The sequence below is a fragment of the Hypanus sabinus genome, chromosome 24 (assembly GCF_030144855.1).
Source record: "Hypanus sabinus isolate sHypSab1 chromosome 24, sHypSab1.hap1, whole genome shotgun sequence".
In the NCBI taxonomy this organism is placed as follows: Eukaryota; Metazoa; Chordata; class Chondrichthyes; order Myliobatiformes; family Dasyatidae; genus Hypanus; species Hypanus sabinus.
This window is the reverse complement of record NC_082729.1, coordinates 14,831,677-14,855,139: the sequence shown is the minus strand read 5'-3', so window position 1 is coordinate 14,855,139 and position 23,463 is coordinate 14,831,677. Positions and strand designations below refer to the sequence as shown.

The 23,463-nt window shown below is 46.2% G+C and overlaps 1 protein-coding gene across 2 annotated transcripts in view; it reads left to right on the top strand.

The window, feature by feature from the left end:
- The window catches only part of LOC132380492 (syndecan-3-like), a 287,981-nt gene that overhangs the window by 99,500 nt on the left and 165,018 nt on the right, over window positions 1-23,463 (top strand). The window contains exon 1 of one of the 2 annotated variants that reach the window (XM_059949349.1): window positions 3,898-3,984. The exons of the other annotated variant lie outside the window; for it this stretch is intronic. Within the exon in view, the coding sequence (XP_059805332.1) occupies window positions 3,913-3,984 (72 nt within the window). The 5' untranslated portion in view covers window positions 3,898-3,912. Of the gene's footprint in view, window positions 1-3,897; window positions 3,985-23,463 lie in introns of those variants that run through there. 2 annotated transcript variants of the gene reach the window in all.

The window sequence follows — 23,463 nt, the reverse complement described above, 5'->3', positions numbered from 1 at the left end:
CAAATTTCACGAGGTATGCTGGTGCTTTTAAATCTGATTCTGATTTTTGATTCATCAACACACACAAAATGCTGGAGGAACCCAGCAGGTCAGGCAGCATCGATGGAAATGAGTAGGCAGCTTCTGTTTTGAGCTGAGGCCCATTTTCAGGACCGTTTGTTATTCGCGTTAAGGCCGGGAGAAGGAGCAAAGGTTGAAGGGAGATTGGACTCTGTGGCCATCTGCTGATTACCGACGTTAACCTGACGTTAATTTGGCCCGGCAGTGAATTGGAAGTTGTCAGATCTTTTTCCAGATGTCTTCTTCCTGTTCGATGGCGTGGGAGGAAGCAGAGGGGGAACTGTTTGAACTCCTGAGTTATTTTCTCCAGAGTTCTGGGGTTTTATGAATCAATTATCCTTTCAGAAGGCTACCTAAGCTAGTCATATGTTAAAAGGACTGTCACTTGAGGCATCTTACAGCATACTAAGTGGTGGTAATTGGAACCAGCTGGTTGCGGCCTCCTGTTGGGCCTCCAGTAAATGCCATAAAACATAAACAGGTCTACTGGGTTCCCTGACTCCCAGCTCCAGGACGGATACGGGGCTACAGAATGTTTAAGTTCCCTCAGCAAGCTCGAGAGTATGGACCAGTCTGCACATCTGCACTTTGCCAGCATGTGTTATTGCAGAGGAGTAGATTCAGGAGCCCGGACTATCTCTATCGCTGCCATTTCTCCGCATCCCAGTGGATCTGGACAACTGAATCTCACCGGCGGGTTTCTTTTGTTATTGGAGGAGCTATAGATCTTAGAACAATATAGCACGGTGCAGGCTTTCCGGCCTACGATGGAGTCCGACCTTTTAACTAACTTCAGGGTGATTCTAATGCTCCCACTTCCCCCCCCCCCCCAAAAGATCAGCCACAAGACATCCTTGTTGCTTACACATCGGATCTGACTGAGGTGTGTGTCTGCGGTGGGTACAGTCGCACTATTCCCTCCTCACACCTTCACTGGGATTCCTTGCTCAGATCGGGCCCCAGCTCTGGGCCCCACTTCATTCTGCAGAGACTGCGATATGCGCCTCTGTTGCAAGAAACCTTCCAGCGATGTTGAATACAGAGCATGGCACAATGCAGCACTGTCCAGGCCTCTGGGCCTACAATGCCCTGCTGACCTTTGAACTCACTCAAAGATCAACCAAACCCTTCCCTCCCCCATAATCTTCCATTTTTTCTTTCATCCTTGCGCCTCTTGAAATATCTCTTAAATACCCCTGATGTGTCTGCCTGTGCCGCCACCCCTGGGAGTACATTCTTGTTCGCTCAGAGTAATTAATTAATTACGGGCTTCATGTAAAATGCAGACATCCCACTCTGCAAAAAACTCATTTCAGGGAGGTGGCACCATCAGCTTGTGGGAGACTCCCGGGAGAGGTGGGATGTCTGCAGTACAGTAACTCCTTAGCAGCTAGCCAGCTAGTTTAAATAACGTTAGCTATGCTAATGAACTAATGACACCTGTTAAACTCACCTCAACATGGCTTTTACATTTTAACCCATCATGGGTGATAGAAAAGTCACTGTTGCAAACAGTGCAGCAAGCGACACTGTCATTATTTTTGATAAGTCTCTCTCTTCCCCTTTCCCGCCCCCCCTCGCTTGCTCGCACACTCTCCAAAAAATTGATTTCCGGGATATTGTATATAATTTTCAGGCGTCAGGGAGCCGCTATTGATTTGCGGAGAGGTGGGATATCTGAAATTACGTTAATTGCATCTGTCATCGTGCTACTACGTGATATGTGAAATTTGAAGCCAGGCAGCACACACAAAGTGCTGCAGGAACTCGGCAGGCGAGGCAGCATCTATGGAAAAGAGTACAGTCCACGTTTCGGGCCAAGACTCTTCATCGGGACCGATGAAGGGTCTCGGCCCGAATTGTCGACTGTTTACTCTTTTCCGCAGATGCTGCCTGGCCTGCTGAGTTCCTCCACCATTTTGTCTGTGTTGCTTCGGATTTCCAGCATCTGCAGATTTTCTCTTGTTTCTGAAACTTGAAGGCAGACCTGCATTCCCGGACTCCCATGTTTTCTTTGAATTGATTTAATGTCTTGAAGTTGCAAAACATAAGATTAAATTTTTCACACAGTGAATGACGGGGGCCTGAAATTCACTGCAGGAGTGGTAGTGGAGGGAGATACAATAAAGACAATTTAAGAGGCTCGTGGGTAGGCACATGAAAGAGTAGAGGTTTAGTCAGACATCAATTAGCGTAAATAGTTCAGCGCTCCATTGCAGGCCAAACACAGGCAAGCGCAGTCAGAGAGCCTGTACTTGCGCTGAACCCTTATACGTTCTGCCGCGTTTATTATGGGTAACTTGTCCTGTGGATTGGGGCGTGGTAGGAGCACGGAGTATAGTTGTTTATCTATTGAGATATGGTGGAGAATAGGCCCTTCTGGGCCTTCGTGCCACACCACCCAGCAATCCCCCGATTTAATCCTAGCCAAATGGTACACCATTGGACTTTGGGAGGAAACTGGAGCACCCGGAGGAAACCCACGTGGTCATGGGGAGAAGGTACAAACTCCTACAGGCAGTCTTGGGAATTGAACCTGCATCGCCTGTGCTGTAAACTGTTGTGCTAACCACTACGCTACGTGCCGCCTTAGTTGCATACTCATGTTTTGTCTTAGGTCAGTTTAGCTAAACTGATTTTTTTTTTGTTGACCACTGATTGCAAAATTTAAGAGCGTTTAAGTGTGCTTAAGTACGTTAAGATTGCTAAAGGTTAGTATCTGTTAGAAACATAGAAAGCCTACAGCACAATACAGACCCTTCGGCCCACAAAGCCGTGCCAAACATGTCCCTACCTTAGAAATTACCTAGGGTTACCCATAGTCCTCTATTTTTCTAAGCTCCATGTATCTATCCAGGAGTCTTTTAAGCAACCTCATTGTATCCGCCTCCACCACTGTCACCGGCAGCCCATTCCACACACTCACCACTCTCTGCGTAAAAGACTTAAACCCTGACATCTCCTCTGTACCTACTCCCCAGCACTTTAAACATGTGTCCTCTTGTGTTAGCCGTTTCAGCCCTGGGAAAAAGCCTCTGACGATCCACACAATCAATGCCTCTCATCATCTTGTACACCTCTATCAGGTCACCTCTCAACCTCCGTTGCTCCGGGGAGAAAAGGCCCAGTTCACTCAACCTATTCTCATAAGGCACGCTCCCCAATCCAGGAAATGTCCTTGTAAATCTCCTCTGCACCCTTTCTATGGTTTCCATAACCATGTTATCTCATTATGTCTCTAATTTTAGTTCATTAGTTTTTATTGCTACAAGATTATTCGTCTTTGTTGGTTTCTTAATAAAGGATTGCAAGTACTTCCTTCAATTTTGAACTTTGTTCTTGTGGCAGACAATTCCTGAAGAGAAATGATTTTGGCTGGGGTCACCTGTCTTGTGTAGACACTGCCCAGAAAAATCAGAATTAGAATCAGGTTTAATATCACCAACATATGTCATGAGTTTGTTAACTTAGCGGCAGTAGTACAATGCAATAGATAAATATAGAAAAAATAAATTAATTAATTATATGAATTTTATATATACATATATAATTATTAAATAGTTAAATTAAAAGTAGTAGTTCAATAACAGAAATAATAAAAAAAGTACAGTAGGATCATGGGTTCAATGTCCCTTTAGGAATCGGATGGCAGAGGGGAAGCAGCTGTTCTTGAATTGCTGAATGTCTCTTAGGTTTCTGTACTTCCTTCCTGATGGTAACAGTGAGAAGAGGGCTTGTCCTGGGTGGTGGGGGTCCTTAGCGATCGACGCCACCTTCCTTGAAGATGTCTTGAATACTATGAAGGCCAGTACCCATGATGGAGCCGACTAACTTTACAAATTTCCTTAGGCAATGGCAAACCACTTCTTTGAAATACGGGAGGGAAAAAAAGACATTTCTGTATTTCCTGGCTATCTGGAGGCGGTGAGTATCGGAGTTGCATTGTACACGCCCGCTGGTGGCATCAGCACTGGACTTCGGGGCGAGAGGTCCCGAGTTCGAATCCGGCCGGCTCCCTTGCATGATCTCCGTCCATGCTTGGGTTGAGTGTCAAGCTAACAATTTGACCTCGTAAAAAAAGACCTGAAGAGGGATTAGCTCCAGCAGTTTTCAGATGCCCAAGACAATGCCAGCGGGCGCGCACACACACACACAGGCCCACACACACACACACACACACACACACACACACACACACACACACACACACACACACACACACACACACAGGCACACACACACACGCATGCACGCACGCACACACGCACACACACACACACACGTTGTACATGCATGCTTTGACAATATTATGAACCTTTGAACTTCTGTTAAAAAAAAATTTGCCAAGAACAATCATGGTCATGGAAAAACCATGATTGCCTGCATCCTATGACATGGCACAGAATGATGATGTCATACGGCACGGCCCATAACGAGCGAATGAAATCGGGGAGGTATGAGCGCCAACTGCCAGTCTGCCAGCGCTGATGTTGCTCAGAACTGCAGGGCCTTAATGGGAATAAAAATTAACATAAGCCACAAAACCGACAATGAGACAGCAAGAGATTCCGCCAGTGCTGGAAATCTTGAGCGAAGTAGACAAAATGCTGGAAGATCTTAGATACCTCAGATAGCATCTATGGAGGGCAATAAATGGCAATGCGTTGGGCCGAGGCAGGTAGGTTGACTTCCCTCCGTAGATGCTGCCCGACTTGCCAAATTCCTCCAGCATTTTGTGGGGGCTGCTATCTACCGATTTGCCCCTGTTTGTCTCGCACTTTCCCACAAGGCCAGAGTCCACTTCATAGCGGAGTTATTTCATCACCTCTGGCCAGTCCTGAGCTCACCACCAGTTCAAACAGAATCTTCCCGGGGTGTCTAAGGACAAGCAGCACGTATAACACTGGCCTTGTCCAAATCCCGAGAAGAACCCTTTATGAAAGGGCTTCTTTATCTGGTACTGGCAGGGACCTTCAAACACCTTCAAAGCCATGTCTCCTAAGGAACTCGGGCTGTACCAGCTATTCTCAGGCAGAGAAATTGGAATTGGAGTGTAGTTTGCTTGGGGAGAAGTGCAAGGAGGCCGAGGCTGCCACATTTCCCATCTACAGAGAAAGCCAGTCTCATTACTCACAGCTGCCAGCAAGGCGTGCGGGACACTTGCTTCTGAAAGGTAATACATTTGAAAGGAGATACAGGTGAATAGAGCCAAGTCCGTGGGGTCAGAACAATTTTGTTTCTGATTTTGCTGTTGGTTTATTACGTCACGTGTACCAAGATCAAACTATTACGCAGAGCGTTGAGCTAGAGGGGTTCCCAACCTTCTTTCATGCTAGGGACCCCTCCCATTAACTGAGGGGTCCCTGGACTCCAGGTTTGGAATCCCTGCAGCCTAGAGTAAAGTAAACCCACAGCAATGCGGAGTAAGGAGTAAAATCTACTGTAGCACTGGTAAATGAGGAAGCGCAAGATCCGAACAAGGTAGGTAGTGGGGGTCAAGAGTCTATCGTATTGTACAAATAGTCCATTCAAGAGTTTGATAACAGGGGGACAGGTCTACATCAGAGGGGTGAACAGTAGTCAAGAATGGTAAAGCACAGTACAGGCCGTAGGCCCACTATAGTATTCCGATCAACAATAAGAACGCGGGGGAAAGGGAGTTGAAGTTGCCGTTTGAGTGATTTTTTTTTGTGTGAAGGGGGTTGATGTTTTTCTTTGATTCCTTCCATGGTATTCTTCGTTTCGTGGCTATCTGGAGAAGGCGAGTCTCCGAGTTGTATACTGCATTCATACTTTGATAATAAATGAACCTTGAACCTTGACCTTTTAACCTAGTCCAAGATCAATCTAGCTCTTCTCCTCCACTTAACCTGCTACTTTTATTTCATTCATTAATTGATCTAAGTGCCTCTTAAGTGCCCCTAATTTATCTGCCTATAAAGTATGTTTGGATTTAAAAGGCTCATACTGAATCCCAACTAGGGCCGGACCAAGCCCAGTCTCAGAATTGTGGTCGTTCCTCTGATATACAGGCTGACCTGAAACTGACAGATTATAACCAGGCTTGACCCATAAGATGGCCTACTCCAGCTCCTATTTCTTTTTCCTATGTTCTAATCACTAAACTGATGCCAGAAGTCCAAAGCAACACACACAAAATGCTGGAGGGACACCGCAGGCCAGACAGCTTGATGAAAAAGAGTAAACAGTTGACGTTTTGGGCTGAGATCCTTCTCCAGGACTGAGAGAGAAGGGGGAAGATGCCAGAATAAAATAATGTTGGTGGGGGGAAGGAAGAGGCTAGCTGGAAGGTGATAGGTCAAGCTAGGTGGCTGGAAAGGGCTGGAGAAGAAGGAATCTGATAGGAGAGGAGAGTGGACCATGGGAGAAAGGGAAGGAGGCCCAGGGGAAAGTAGTGGACAGGTGAGAAGAAGTAAAAAGTCAGACGGGAAGGGAGGGGAATGGGATTTGTTCATTGGGAAGAAGAGATCGATATCTATTCCATCAGGTTGGAGGGTACCAAATGGAATATAAGATGTTGCTCCTCCAGCCTGAGGGTGGGCCTCATCTTGACACAAGAGGAGGCCCGTGGATCAGCATGTCGGAAGGGGAATGGGAATTAAAATGCTTGTCCACCGTGAGGTCCCGCTTGTGGTGGATGGTGTGGAGGTGCCTGACGAAGCGGTCCCCCGATTTACAATGGCTAGGTTCTGGCTTGTGTTGAGTAGAGACTGAGGCTTTGGGCCTGCTCCAGGGATTTGGATCTGAGGCTCGGAATGCTGTCGCTCGCTTCTATTGTTTACATGATTTGCTTGTTTTTCTTCTTTCTCTGCACATTGGGTGCTGGTCTTTCCTTTCTCGTCAATTGCGTTCTTTCGGGTGTCTTGCTTTGCGGCTGGCTGTAAGCAGGCAAGTCTCAAGGCCATACTGTTTGTACACACTTTGATAATGAATGTACTTTGAATCTCTGAATCATTTGAACCTTTGCATATTGCCGTGTGAGTCAGTCTTGTGGTCAGTCAATGTAATGACATCGTCCTGTCTGTTATGAACATGATGCATTTGCGTCTCACTGTCAGAGTTGACTGCTCCTAAGGCCTAGAATTTGCCAACAGCCACCGATCCAGCACAAGGTACATTGCAGAGGGAACGGGGAGCAGTATTATGTCTTTTACCCAGAGGTCAATGAGATAATAGAATTTCTAACTGCTTTTTTTGAAATACGAGGAGCAATGCCTCAAAAAGGTGGCGTCTATCATTAAGGAGCCCCACCACCCAGGACATGCCCTCTTCTCATTGCTACCATCAGGGAGGAGGTACAGAAGCCTGAAGGCACCCACTCAGTGATTCAGGAACAGCTTCTTCCCCTCTGCCATCAGGGAGGAGGTACAGGAGCCTGAAGGCACACACTCAGTGATTCAGGAACAGCTTCTTCCCCTCTGCCATCCGATTTCTGAATGGACATTGAACCCATGAACACTACCTCACTACTTTTTTTATTTCTACTTTTTGCACTACTTATTTAATTTAACTATTTAATATATATACATTTAATGTATTTCTCAGTTTTTTTTCTCTATTATTATGTATTGCTTTGTACTTGCTGTCGCAAAGACAACAAACTTCATGGCGAGTGCCGGTGATATTAAACCTGATTCTGATTCGGAATGTATTAAAAATCAAATTGTTCGGCATTGGACAATTGATCACTGGTGATCCTGTTGTGCTCTTTGAAGTCTCTGGTGTTCCATCGCTGCCCTTAAGGTGCTATTTTTGAGCTCAGTCCTCCAGCTGCCCATCCCATTCTCCGAACCAAAACACAGAACAGAGAACCATAGAAATCTACAGCATGTTACAGGCCCTTCGGCCCACAATGTTGTGCTGACCATGTAACCCACTCAGTGTCTTTACAAGACAGGTGACCCCAGTCGCATAACCAGGACCAGCTCCTCGTACGACCATCCACCACCGGATCCCGTGGGTATGTGACCACAATCGTTAGGCTACGCAGGGGCTACAACTTGCCCAAGGCTGACCTGCAGGCTAGCGGAGGGAAAGAGCGCCTCACACGCATCACTCCCTCAGCACAATACATAAACCTGGGGTGCCAAAGGCTTTTGCGCAGTACTGTGCTTGACAACGTGTGGAGAGCGAGTCTGTAAATCTGGTGGGAGTGTTGGGAAGTGGCGAGGGCGGAGCGTTGTGGGAAGGGGTGCCAGAACACCCCAGGCATGGTCATCAGATTCCAAACAACTAGCTCATTGATCATTACAAAATGTCCCTGTGGTGCTTCTCACTCCCTCCCCTCTCCCTTCCCCCCTCACTGTCCCCTTCCCACTCTCAGTCCACAATGGAGACCCATATCAGAATCAGGTTTATCATCACTCACGTATGTCGTGAAATTTGTTTACCCTAATGTTCCTTTTGCTTTGGAGATGGAGGATGAGAGGTGACCTGATAGAGGTGTACAAGATGATGAGAGGCATTGATCGTGTGGATAGTCAGAGGCTTTTTCCCAGGGCTGAAATGGTTAGCACGAGAGGGCACAGTTTTAAGGTGCTTGGAGGTAGGTACAGAGGAGATGTCAGGGGTAAGCTTTTCACGCAGAGAGTGGTGAGTGCGTGGAATGGTCTGCTGGCGAAGATAGGGTCTTTTAAGAGACTCCTGGACAGGTTACAGAGCTCAGAGAATAGAGGGCTATGGGTAACCCTAAGTAATTTCTAAGGTAAGGACATGTTCGGCACAGCTTTGTGGGCCGAAGGGCCTGTATTGTGCTGTAGGTTTTCTATGTGTCTATGTAATTTACAGCTTTTATCATTACGTTTTGCAATGTACGGCTGCCACAAAGCAAACAAATTTCACGACATATGCCTTTGATATTAAGCCTGATTCTGATTCTGGGCAAAAGTCTTAGGCGCCTATAGGTGGCACGGTAGCGTAGTGGTTAGCACAACGCTTTATGGTACCAGTGACACGGGTTCAGTTCACGTCACTGCCTGTAAGAACTTGGTATCCTTTCCCCGTGACTTGGTTTCCTCCGGGTGCTCCGGTTTCCTCTCACTGTCCAAGAGGCACCGGTCGGTAGGTTAATTGGTCATTGTAAACTAGACGAGGATTACATCGGGGGGGGGGGGGGGGGAGGAGTGCTGTGTGGCGCAGCTCGAGGAAGGATGGAATCCATGCTGTGTCTGAATAAAATATAGCGAGAATATATTCCCAACAGGCTTTCTAAGCTGATGAGAAAGATTCCACAGGCTATTTTAATAAAATGCATCAAGTCATTGGCTGCGTTGTAGTCAATACTTTTTCCACATCTGCATCAGTAAAGTGGACAATTCATTCATTATTAATTTGCTGCTTGAAGGAGTATTCTATCTGCATTCTCTTGGTCAGTACACTTCACCGTTCACTCCAGCATCTTCTGAAAAGGATGTTGAAAGAATTCTAACTTCTCCCTCTTCCTTTCTAATGTCTTACTACAAGGTGGCAGTGGGTCTGTGTGATATCCAGACCTGTGCAAAGGTCTTAAGTACACACACACACACACACACACACACACACACACACACACACACACACACACACACACACACACACACACACACACACACACACACACACACACACACACACACACACACACACACACACACACACCTGGGGTGCATAAGACTTTTGCACAGTACTGTAGTAATTTTACGTATCGCACTGTACTGCTGTCACAAAAATAAGCAAATTTCTCAACATGCGTGAGTGATGATAAACCTGATTCTGATGTGGGTCTCTATTGTGGGCTGAGAGTGGGAAGGGGCAGGGAGAGGGGAATCATGAACCAAAGACCCAGATCACCTCATTCTCAGGCACACACCAAGCGAGAAACACTCCCTTCATTGGACGGCGCACATCCCAAAGCCCCCGTTGTCTCTCACCATAACCCAGACTCTGCTGCTACAGAAAGACCATTACATTAGCAGTGAAACCGTTCCCAGTGCATTACACGAGCAACACACACAAAATGCTGGAGGAACTCAGCAGGACAGGCAGCATCGATGGAAAAAAGTACAGTCGAAGTTTTCGGCCGAGTCCCTTCGGCAGGACTGGAGAAAAATAGATGAGGAGTAGATGTAAAAGGTGGGGGTGGAGGGGAAGGTGAAACCGGGAGGGAGAGGGATGGTAAAGAGCTGGGAAGTTGATTGGTGAAAAAGACACAGGGCTGGAGAAGGGGGAGTCCGATAGGAGAGGATAGAAGGCCATGGAAGGAAGAAAATGGGGGAAGACCGCCAGAAGGAGGCGATGGGCAGGGAAAAAAAGGGAGTGGGGAATGGAGAAGGAGGTGGGGAGGCCAGTACCGGAAATTTGAGAAATCGATGTTCACGCTGTCAGGTTGGAGGCTACCCAGACGGAATATGAGGTGTTGTTTCTCCATCCTGAGCGTGGCCTCATCGTGACAGCAGAGGAGGGCATGGATTGACATACCGGAATGGGAATGGGAAGTGGAATGGAAATGGGCGTCCACTGGGAGATCCCGCTTCCTCTGGCGGTGTTCTGAGCCTATTGAAATTTTAACCCTCCCGCACAAAGTTCAGCTGGTGAGAAGACAATGTCCCCATTGATTTACGTGAGAGGGAATGGCTGGATTCAGAATGGTGAATAGACCTTTTTATTTGATAAAATGCAGCTAGTTTAAAAGTATTTATTTGTTTTAGGAGTCTACGTGTTTGTAGAGCTTTAAATTATTTACATATTTTTATACGAATATAGTTCCTTAAATATTTTGCCGTTTGAGTGCTTCCTGGGTACATCAGTGACAACTTTGGCAGCCGGTGAGTGGTGGCGGGGTGGGGGGGAGGGGGATAGAGACCGATATTTGTGTCGGCGTGGCTGTCCTTCGGACTGTGGTGGGTCGTGGTAATGCACTGGCTCTGGCATCCCCCCAGGAGAAGGAGCAGGGAACCACATTGACCGTCATCACTTGGGGGTGGAGGTTACAGTGAAAGAACAGCTTCTTTATGGGACTTGTGCCCAGACCCCCAGGGCCTACGAGGATGAAAATACTCCTACGGTCACTCAGTGTATTTGGGAACGGAGATGGGGAGGAATTTCTTCAGCCAGAGGTGGAATTCGTTGCCGCAGGCGGCCGTGGAGGCCGAGTTACTGGGTGCATTTAAGGCAGAGGTTGATAGGTTCTTGACAAGCCAGGGCGTGAAAGGTTACAGAGGGAAGTGGATCAGCCATGCTGAAATTGATGGGCTGAATGGCCTAATTCTGCTCCTATCTCTCACGGTCTTACCAAAGCGGGGCCAATGCACGTTTCAGTGGACCTGAAGTCTGGAGGGCTGGTGCAGTGCCTGTTAGCTAATACATTACCCCATGCTGCTCTTGACATGGCCGCCAGTCTTTTGCTGATGGAAGGAAAGTACAGGAAAGAGGTTTTTTATGCAGAGCTTGGTGAATGTGGTAGAGGCAGAGACATCGGAGACACTTACGAGACCCTTAGATAGGCACATGGCTGATAGAAAATTGTATTTATGTATTTATATTTTTATATTGAGATACAGCACAGAATAACCCCTTTTGGGTAGATGGAGCTCGTCAGCCTGGGAAGGCAGTCCATCTGAGAGAGGGAAAACTCTGACCTCAAACCTCCGCTGCCTTGTGGCCATACCCACTCATGGGAGAGGCTTCGGGAGTAAACCCTGAGGACAAATCCAGAGCTGGAGTCCCTAAGGCAGTCCGACGTTGCCTTCAACCTCGCTCTGGACACATTTTGGACGATGGGAGGAAATCAGAGCGTGGGGAGGAAACCCAAACGGTCTTGGGGAGAACGTACAAACTCCTTCCAGGCAGCGTTGGGAATGAGGGGCTAAGCGGGAGACGAGCAGTAGATTGACCTTGGAGGAGGGTGAAAGCTCGGAACAGCACAACGGGCCTGTCCTCTGTTTCTCTGTTCGGTCTCTGCGTATCTTGTAATGGAGTCTTTTCCACACCATCATCATCTTGGGCTCTATGGACCCGTAATAAAGTCCGACAGCACCCGCGAGGTGGAATGGCTGGTCGACCCCCCCCCCCCCCCAGTCCATATTTGAAATGACGTTCACACAGCTTAGGCCAATTAAAACGTAGGCAAGGGGTGAAGATGGCGTAGCTCTTCAGACCTGGTGAAGGATCAAACAGTCCCGAGATCATTTCTCAAGCAACCATTACGTCAGTCTTTAATCAGTGAGGAGCACGGCACAAAGGTCTGTAATTCAAGAGAGGTGCTCTATTTTAATCCTTTCACCTATGAATGACTCACGATTTTAAGACTGGGAGAGAAAAGCAGGTTCCAAGCTGACGGGATGTATTTGTTTCTCGATAACTATCATCCCCTTCACCCTGGGCGCTCACACAACAGATTTAAGCTGAATAATGATGCATTTGGTTTAGAGTGTAAAATGATACAGTTCCAGTCATTGCAATGTACAGCGCTGAAAAAGGCCCTTCGGCCCATCCAGCCCATTCTGAGCCATTTAAACTGCCTACTCCCATCGACCTGCACTGGGACTATAACCCTCCATCCGTGTACCTATCTAACTTCCCTTAAGTGTTGAAATCAAGCTTGCATGCACCACTTGTGTTCCACACTCTCACGACCTTCTGAGTGAAGAAGTTTCCCCTTAAGTTCGCCATAAACTTTTCACCTTTCACCTCTAGTTGTAGCACGAGTCCCCAGATCCTAAGGACTTTCTCCAGGGGCACGATTGAGAGCATCCTGACTGGCTGCATCACTGTCTGGTACGGGAACTGTACTTCCCTCAATCACAGGACTCTGCAGAGAGTGGTGTGGACAGCCCAGCGCACCTGTAGATGTGAACTTCCCACTATTCAGGACATTTACAGTGACAGATGTGTAAAAAGGGCCCAAGGGATCATTGGGGACCCGAGTCACCCCCACCACAAACTGTTGCAGCTGCTACCATCCGGGAAACGGTACCGCAGAACTAAAACCAGGACCAACGGGCTCAGAGACAGCTTCTTCCACCAGGCCATCAGACTGATTAATTCACACTGACACAATTGTATTTCTAAGCTATATTGACTGTCCTGTTGTGTATCTTACTGTACATACTATTTATTACAAATTACTATCATTTGCATATTACACATTCAGACGGAGACATAACGTAAAGATTTTTACTCATCACGTATGTGAAGGATGTAAGAAATCAGCCAATTCAATTCATAGAAACATAGAAAATAGGTGAAGGAGTAGGCCATTCAGCCCTTCGAGCCTGCACTGCCATTCAGTACGATCATGGCTGATCATCCAACTCAGAACCCTGTACCTGCTTTCTCTCCATACCCCCTGATCCCTTTAGCCACAAGGGCCATATCTAACTTCCTCTTAAATATAGCCAATGAACCGGCCTCAACTGTTTCCTGTGGCAGAGAATTCCACAGATTCACCACTCTCTGTGTGAAGAAGTTTTTCCTCATCTCCGTCTCAAAAGGCTTCCCCTTATCCTTAAACTGTGACCCCTCGTTCTGGACTTCCCCACATCGGAAAGAATCTTCCTGCATAAATCCCTTTAGAATTTTATACGTTTCAATAAGATCCCCCCTCAATCTTCTAAATTCCAGCGAGTATAAGCCTAGACGATCTAGTCTTTCTTCATATGAAAGTCCTGCCATCCCAGGAATCAATCTGGTGAACCCAATTCAATACCCAATCTCAGTAGAAAATTTGCCCCATCTATACCCCTCATAATTTGGTATATCTCTATGAAATCTCCTCTCAATGTAAAGAATCCAGTCCTAACCCATTCAATTTTTCCTTATAACTCAGGTCCCCCAGACCCAGCAATATCCTTGTAAATTTTCTCTGCACACTTTCAACCTTGTTTACATCTTTCCTGTAGGTAGGTGACCAAAACTGCACACAATACTCCAAATTAGACCTCATCAACATCTTATATAACTCCAACATAACACCCATCTCCTGCACTCGCTGGAAATACTTGCTGACAGGCCCACCTGATAAAAAGAATATGGAATTACGAGTTTATAGAAGCTTGGAGTAAGGAAGTCAAAATTCGACTTAATCGGAGCATTGTGTTTGAATCTGGGTGACAGGGTTTAGGAAGAATGTCACAGACTCAGTGAGGAAGCAAAGGAATTTATCAGAATGGTTCATGGGATGAAGAGATTCCGGCACCGGTCAGTTTAGGGCAGAGAAGGTTCAGGGAAGATTTAAGATAAAAATGAACTTTGTTAGTCACATGTACGTCGAAGCATGCAGTTGGCCCCAAATCAAATCAGTGAGGTTTGCCCTGAGCAGCCCACAAGTGTCGCCATCTTCGCATGGCCATGACGCGCTAATCCTACCATGTGGGAGGAAACCAGAGCACCTGGGTGGTCACGAGGAGAGCGTACAGACAGCGGCGGGAATTGAGCTCTGATTGACAGTCACTGTGTAGCGATGCGCTAACCACTAGACTACCGTGCAACGGGGGAGCCCGGTGCTTTTAATAGTGCGTAATTGATGGTGTGTGCTGCCCGGTGGTGTAGTGGCTTCCACACTGGACTTCGAGGCGAGTGGTCGCGGGTTCAAATCCCACCAGCTCCTTGCACACTTTCCAACTGTACTGGGTTGAGCATCGAGCTGGTAACCCGGTCTCGTAAGGAAAAAAACAAGTCAAGTCACTTTTATTGTCATTTCAACCATAACTGCTGGTACAGTACATAGTAAAAATGAGACAACGTTTTTCAGGACCATGGTGTTACATGACACAATACAAAAACTAGACTGAACTATGAAAAAAAAACCCACCAACAACACAGAGAAAGCTACACTAGAGTACAGACCTACACTGGACTGCATAAAGTGCACAAAAACAGTGCAGGCATTACAATAAATAATAAACAGGACAGTAGGGCAAGGTGTCAGTCCAGGCTTCGGGTATTGAGGAGTCTGATAGCTTGGGGGAAGAAACTGTTATATAATCTGGTCGTGAGAGCCTGAATGCTTCGGTGCCTTTTCCCAGACGGCAGGAGGGAGAAGAGATTGTATGAGGGGTGCATGGGGTCCTTCATAATGCTGTTTGCTTTGCGGATGCAGCGTGTAGTGTAAATGTCCGTGATGGCAGGAAGAGAGACCCCGATGATCTTCTCAGCTGACCTCACTATCCGCTGCAGGGTCTTGCAATCCGAGATGGTGCAGTTTCCGAACCAGGCAGTGATGCAGCTGCTCAGGATGCTCTCAATACAACCCCTGTAGAATGTGATGAGGATGGGGGTGGGGGTGGGAGATGGACTTTCCTCAGCCTTCGCAAAAAGTACAGACGCTGCTGGGCTTTCTTGGTTATGGAGCTGGTGTCGAGGGTCGAGGTGAGATTCTCCGTCAGGTGAACACCAAGAAATTTGGTGCTCTTTACGATCTCTACCGAGGAGCTGTCGATGTTCAGCAGGGAGAGGTCGCTCCGTGCCCACAACAGACAAAATGCTAAAGAAATGGGAAGGTTACCACCCCGACGCGCCACAAGGAATCTACCCAGCTCCCCACCTTGATCCAGTGATATCTGTCTTGTGCCTTCATCTCATATAGCTACTTTTTTCTGTGTCCCTTAACAGAAATCTATCAGTCTGAAAATTAAAGCCAGCAATTATGCCGACGTTAACCATCGCTTTTGAACCTCTGCCACAACGTCATAAATTATCCTGGTAACCATCAGTGCAGTAACTTTAAGGAAAAAGTTAAGTATTTAATACAGAACTGGCTTCCAAAGCTGAAGCAGCGCTGTAGTTGGTTCCAGAGAACAAGGTTGGTCTGGCTCTCTGTGTTCAATTGGTTGGGCAAGTGCTTGAAAGAGTGGGAGAAGTTTAATTTCCAAAGATGCAAAACACTTCTGGGAGCTCCAAAATAAAGGGAGGATAACACCGCCAGAGCTTATCTGTCTGCGGTTGGCATTCGGGAAAAATTCTTTACTCGAAACATAGTACTTTCCGCCAGAATAAGCGGGATCTCCCAGTGGCCGCCCATTTTAATTCCACTTCCCATTCCCATTCCGATATGTCCATCCACTGTCGTGATGAGGCCACAATCATGTTGGAGGAACAACACCTTACATTCTGTTTGACTGCCTCCAACCTGATGGCATGAATATTGATTTCTCAAACTTCCAGTAATAACCCCCACCCACTCCCCCTTCTCCATTCCTCATCCCCTTTTCCCTCACTCACTTTATCTCCTTGCCCGCCCATCGCCTCCCTCTGGTGCTTCTCCCACTTTTCTTCCTTCCATGGTCTTCTGTCCTCTCCTATCAGACTCCTCCTTCTCCAGCCCCGGATCTCTTTCACTAATTCACTTCCCAGCCCTTTACTTCATTCCTCCCCCAGGTTTCACCTATCAGCTGGTGTTTCTCTCGCCCCTTCCCCCTCACCTGCCTGAGTTCCTCCAGCATTGTATGTGTGGTACTTTTAGATATTATACATTTATCTATCTCTCTATCTCTATTTCTATCACTCTATCCCTCTATCTCTAATCTCTCTATCACTCTATCCCTCTATCCATGTCTCTCTTTCTTATATATCTCTCCACCTCTACATGTCTATCTCTCTATCTCTTTATTTTTACTGAGATACACCTTGTTAAGAGTTCTTCTGGCACTTTGAGCTGGCCAGCAATCCCCCGATTTAATCCTAACCTAATGGCTCAATTTAATATCAGAGAATGTATACAGTACACAACTTGAAATCCTTAATCTTCACAGACAGCCACGAAGCAGAGAGAAAAAAACCCCAAACAATGAATGGCAGAAAAACGTTAGAAGCCCAGAGCAACCCTCCATGGACCATTTACAATGACCCATTAACCTAGCAGCCGGTACGTCTTTGGACTGTGGGAGGAAACTGGAGCACCCGGAGGAAACCCACGCGGTCACAGGGAGAATGTGCAAACTCCTTACAGGCAGCGGTGGGAATTGAACCCGGGTCACCGGTACTCTAAAGCGTCGTGCTGACCACTATGCCTTCGTGCTACTTTGTAAAGCTCTATTAGTCACGAGTTCATTGCGATGACATTGCAGATTGTGCATCAGCTAATTGAGAGGCTGAATATTATTGGCCTTCTCTTACTCTGCTCTGATGTCACTATTTTTCTCACGACCTAGACCATTTGATGGAAATGTCATGCTTGTGGCTTCATGCCTCTCTCCCTTTGACTCCAACTCAGCGTCCTTGGGAGAGAATTGCCCATGACGAGTCTACAGCTTGCACCTGAATGCCCTTTGTCCTTTGACCCCTTTTGGCTGACAGCAACATATTTCCATTCATCTGATGTGCTGCCAGAAGTCTATTGGCATATCGCCATTAAACACAGGCCGGGACCTTGGATGGCTTAGCCAAAAGCTTTTTGAACAGTGTAAACTTCATTCGCCACTGGGATGAACCGATTGGAGGAAAGGAGGTTTAGGGTGGTCACAAGAGGCTGCAGGCGCTGGAATTACACACAAAGCTCTGGAGAATCGCGACATGTCAGACAGCATCTAAAGAAGAAACTCGATAGTCGACATATCAGGTTAGCACTCTTCGTCATGACTGAAGGAAGAGAGCTGGTGTAAAGGGGTGGAACAAGAGCTCTTGGGTGTTGGTATCAGCAAGAGGGAGAGCAGTCTTCCCTTCTTTTTAGGGGCAGATGCTATGCCGAAGGGTTTCGGCCGGAAATGTCGACTGTACTTTTCTCCACAGGCGCTGCCTGGCCTGCTGAGTTCCTTCAGCCTTTTGTGTGTGTTGCTCGGATTTCCGGCATCTGCAGACTTTCTCCCGTTTGCTATGTGTGGATGTCCAGAGATGGTTTCTTTCTACAGGCGCACCCCCGACCTGCCGAGTTCCTCCAGCATTTTGTGCGTGTTTCTCTGGGCTTCCAGCATCTGCGGAATCTCTTGTGTTCAGCATTTTCTGAAATCATCTGGCGTGGCTCTGACGCTAGGAAATCAGTCGAACATCCATCTGTCCCCGTCTACACTCTCTTGACTCCAGAGGAATAGAGAACAATGAGTATTCATAGATCAGTGCTTATTCTTATCAATTATTTATTTGCCTGTAGGTTTATTGTTTGACAATATATGTGTAATTCGCAGTGCAGAACACGCCTGCTGTGTTTCAGTAGATAACATTTCCAACACGAAACTAAAAGTTCTGCACTCCCGGAGAGTTTAGTGCAAAAATTTTAGGTTAGTCTTCAATTGTGGAGTTGGAACTATACAGGAAGCTTTGACCTTAAGGCAAAACTTTAAAGTGCCCAGTCTCTTCACACTGGGACAGAGTTTGTGAGAGGCTGAGGGTGGATGATTCCTGTTAGAAGCTGTCTTGGAATTGGAATTGGTTATTGTGGTCACTCAAAGCTTGTCTTGCAAGCTGTTCATGCAGACCAGATCATGAAACTTCAAAGCAAGTTTATTACCAAAGTACAAATATAACAACCTTGAGATTCATTTTCTTGTGGGCATACTCAATAAATCCATAATAGAATAATAACCATCATAGAATCGGCGGAAGAACGCACCAACTTTGGCGTTCAACCAGCGTGCAAAAGACAACAAACAGTGCAAGTACAAAAGGAAAAAAAATAATAATAACAAATAAATATCAAGCACATGAGATGAAGAGTTCTTGAAAGTGAATCTATAGATTGTGGGAACATTTCAGTGACTGGGCAAGTGAAGTTGAGTTAATTTATCCCCTTTGGTTCAAGAACCTGATGTTTGAAGGGTAATAACTGTTTCTGAACCTGGTGGTGAGAGTCCTGAGGCTCCTGTACCTATTTCCTGGTGACAGCAGTGAGAAGAGGGAGGGTGGGGGTCCCAGATGATGGATGCTGCTTTCCTGCGACAGCGTTCTGTGTAAATCTGCTCAACAGTGGGGAGAGCATTACCCCTGATAGACTGGGCCATATCCAATGTTCCCTCTAATTTTTACTAGTCTGTGTGGGCAAAAATCTTAATGTTGTGCAAATTTCTTTCCTGTGACAAAAGTATGTGTGCACTGAATGCACACATGGCACAGTTTATGTAGGTTTACAAAATATTTGACCTAAAACTGCACAGAATAGCAACAAAATAACATACATATTTAAGTCACTCAGTTACTTTTTCTCTCTCCTGTCTTTGGCATTTAACAGAAACATTTAGCTAAAAGATTCTTTCCAATAAGTATAATTCTTAATTACTACATTATTTTATGTAACTAACCTTTTGTGCGCACGTTAATTTCCTTTGTGCGCTGGTTGGAAAACTTGTGTGCAGACACACACGGCTTAGAGGGAACATAGGCCGTATCCACTACTTTTTGTAGGATTTTCCATTCAAGGGCCAGGCTGTGATGCATATAACCATATAACAATAACAGCACGGAAACAGGCCATCTCGGCCCTTCTAGTCCGTGCCGAACGCTTGCTCTCACCTGGTCCCACCTCCCTGAACTCAGCCCATGACCCTCCATTCCTTTCCTGTCCATATACCTATCCAATTTTTTTTTAAATGACAACATCAAACCTACCTCTACCACTTCTACTGGAAGCTCGTTCCACACAGTTAACAGTAAAGAAGTTCCCCCTTGTGTTACCCCTAAATTTTTGCCCCTTAACTCTCAACTCATGTCCTCTTGTTTGAATCTCCCCCTACTCTCAATGGAAAAAGCCTATCAACATCAACTCTATCTATCCCCCTCATAATTTTAAATACCTCTATCAAGTCCCCCCTCAACTTCTACACTCCAAAGAATAAAGACCTAACTTGTTCAACCTTTCTCTGTAACTTAGGTGCTGAAACCCAGGTAACATTCTAGTAAATCTTCTCTGTACTCTCTCTAATTTGTTGACATCTTTCCTATAATTCGGTGACCAGAACTGTACACAATACACACTAGACAATACACTCTCCACCACACATCTATAGCACCCTGAGGTACAAAAAGGTAAAGCAATAACAGAATGCAGAGTAAAGTCTAACAGCTATGGAGAAAGAGCAGTGCGCGTAAACAATGCATGTAAGGTCATAAGAAGGTAGATTGTGAGGTCAAGAGTCCAACTTATTGTGCTAGGGAACTATTTAATAGCCTTATAGCAGTGGGTTTGAAGCTGCCCTTGAGCCTGGTGGGGATGAAGGTGGGTTGTTCCTCACGGAAACTGTGTTAGAATTGGAATATTATTGTCACTTGTACTGAGATAAAGTGAAAAGCTCGTCTTGCACACTGTTCATACAGATCAGATCAATTCACTGAAGTAGAACGATAATAATGCAGAACAAAGAGTACCAGTACAGAGAATGTGCAGAGCAGGTGAGCTATAAATTGCAAGATCATAACTAGGTAGGTGTACACTTGGACATTAAGCTCTCAACTGTGATCTTCTTTCAGCCACAACTCAGTGATGCTCGTCACATTATACCTGCTTATCTCTAGCTGTGCTAGAAGATCATCTACCTTATTCTACATACTGCTTGTATTCAAATATAATTTAAGTCCTTTGTTGGGAATAGCAATTCCCCTACCAGATGGTGATGCAGCTGGTCAGGATGCTTTGTTGTGTATTTAATATTTCAGTAATACTTGAGCAATATATTGTTTGAATAAGCATTATTTGTTTACATAATGCATTACATGTTATATGTAAAAGTAAGGAAATGGCATACGCCATCATGGCACCATGTGATATGCGTGCATGAGTTATGTCCCGGCTCCCTTGTTTTCCTTTAAATTTTTTTTTAATGTTTTGGAGTTACAAAATGTAACAACACTCCCAATGGTGCTCGTATAAAAATTGGTTCGAATGGTGGTGGGGGTAGTCTCCCTTGCTTCAGTCTCCTCAGGAAGTGGAGATGCTGCTGTGCTTTCTCGGTCAAAGAGGTGGTATTGAGGGACCAGCTGAATTCTTTTATGTGCTCGCCCATAAACTTGGTGCTCTTGACTTCCCGTGGAGGAGCCATTTATGCGCAGCGAGGAGCAGTCAGCCTGCACCTTTCTAAAGTTTGCAATCTTCTCTGTGGTCTTGTCCATGTTGAGACTCCAGTAGTTGTGCTTGCACCATTCGACCAGCCGTTCCATACCTCCTCTCTGTACACTGTCTCTTTGCTGTTGGGAACCAAGAGAATGCACGATTACTGAGGATAGCTTAAACCTTAACTTGCATCACATCGTGCCATGGTATTAAAAACGTATTAAACCAGTGTGGAAACAGAGGGAAACACAAGAACTTCTGCAGATGCTGGAAATCTGAGCAACACATGCAAAATGCTGGAGGAACTCAGCAGGCCAGGCAGCATTGATGAAGAGGAATAAACATCTTGGCCCGAAACTTCGACTATTTATTCCTGTCCATAGATGTTGCCTGATCTGCTAAGTCCCTCCAGCATTTTGTAAGACTAGGAGAAAATAGAATCTGGGATTCAACAGAAAAGGGAAACAGGAAAACAGTATGAGGCATAGATAGGGAAGAAAAAACGTTCAAAAAAACATTAGGCTAGGATACCTAAGACCAGAGAGTAATGGTTTAAACATAGAAACATAGAAAAATAGAAAACTTACAGCACAATACAGGACCTTCAGCCCACAAAGTTGTGCCAAACATGTCCTTACCTTAGAAATTACTAGGCTTACCCATAGCCCTCTATTTTTCTAAGCTCCATGTACCTATCCAAAAGTCTCTTAAAAGACCCTATCGTATCCTCCTCCACCAATGTTGCCGGCAGCCCATTCCACGCACTCACCACTCTCTGAGTAAAAAACTTAACATCTCCTCTGTACCTACTCCCCAGCACCTTAAACCTGTGTCCTCTTGTGGCAACCATTTCAGCCCTGGGAAAAAGCCTCTGACTAACCACATGATCAATGATTCTCATCATCTTATACACCTCTATCAGGTCACCTCTCATCCTCCATCACTCTGAGGAGAAAAGGCCGCGTTCACTGAAACTATTCTCATAAGGCATGCTCCCCAATCCAGGCAACATCCTTGTGAATCTCCTCTGTACCTTTTCTATGGTTTCCACGTCCTTCCTGTAGTGAGGCGACCAGAACTGAGCACAGTACTCCAAGTGGGGTCTGACCCGGGTCCTTACTCCTCACCTTAAGTCAGGGTTTAAACTGAGGAATAAGAGTCCTACAGTACAGTAGCAGGTCCTTCAGCCCAGAATGTTGTCCCGAACCAGCTAAAAAGTAAATTAAAACACCCCAAGAACTAATCCCTCCTACCTACATAATGTCCACATCCTTCCATCTTCCTTACATGCATGTGCCTAGCCAAAGGTCTCTTAAAAGCCTCTAATGTATTTGTCTCTACCACCTTACCAGGCATCCACCACTCTCTGAGTCAAAAACTTACCCCTCACATACCCCTCTCACCTTCAATGCACGCCCTCTGGTGTTAGACATTTCTACTTTGGGAAAAAGGATACTCCCTGTCTACTCTACCTATGCCTCTCATAATCTTATAAACCTCTATCAGGTATCCCCTCAGCCTCTGCTGCTCTGTAGGGAAAATCCAAGTCTGCCCCTGCTTTTCATGCCCTCGAAACCAGGCATCCTGGCAGACGTGAGGAGGAAATTTTTTTTCACCCGGAGGATAGCTGCCTGGGACAGTGGTGGAGGCAGAGGCTCCCGTGACATCTCGGTGAAATCGCCTGAATCTCCAAGGCATAATCAGTCTGTGGGCCTGGTGCCGATGACCGGGAGTGTAGAAATACCTAATGGTTAGCATAGTTGTGCTGGGCCGAAGGGCCTGTCTCTGTGCTGTATGACTATCCGCTCCTTGTTTTGTATGGAAGAGATCCTTTTATACCATCTTGAAGATGAGGCGTCCTCAGTAACTCATTAATATTTATTACTCTCTCTCGTGTCACTAAATTAAACACCTGGTCATTATCACTTTGCTGTTTTTAGGAGCGTGTTCTTCACAAGTTAGTTGCCATGTTTCCAACCTTAGAGCACTGGCTGTTGTTCAGAATATAAATAGCGCGAAAGGAGATATTGAATGTTGTTAGAAGGTAACTATCTCTGCATACAGTACACGTCTTGGGTGGGAACCTTGCCATTCTCTTAGCATTTTTGTCTGTTATTTTTACGAGGCCGAGTTGCTCAACTCAGCACGGATGGACAGCGTGCAAGGAGCCGGCCAGATTCGAACCCCGGACCACTCACCCCAAAGTCCAGTGCTGACGCCACTACGCCACCAGACGGCTGCTTGTGTGTAACTTGGTTAGAACTACAGCACGTTACAAAGATCAAGCTGATGTCGGTTCTTTTTCCCCCTCTCCCCTGCCCCCACCTTCTTACTCTGACGTCTTTCCCCCTCTATTGAAAGGGATGAACATGGAAACTGTGGGTGTACAGTCAAAGGCTAGTGGCTCCCCACTGTTCTGAAACTGGGATCGG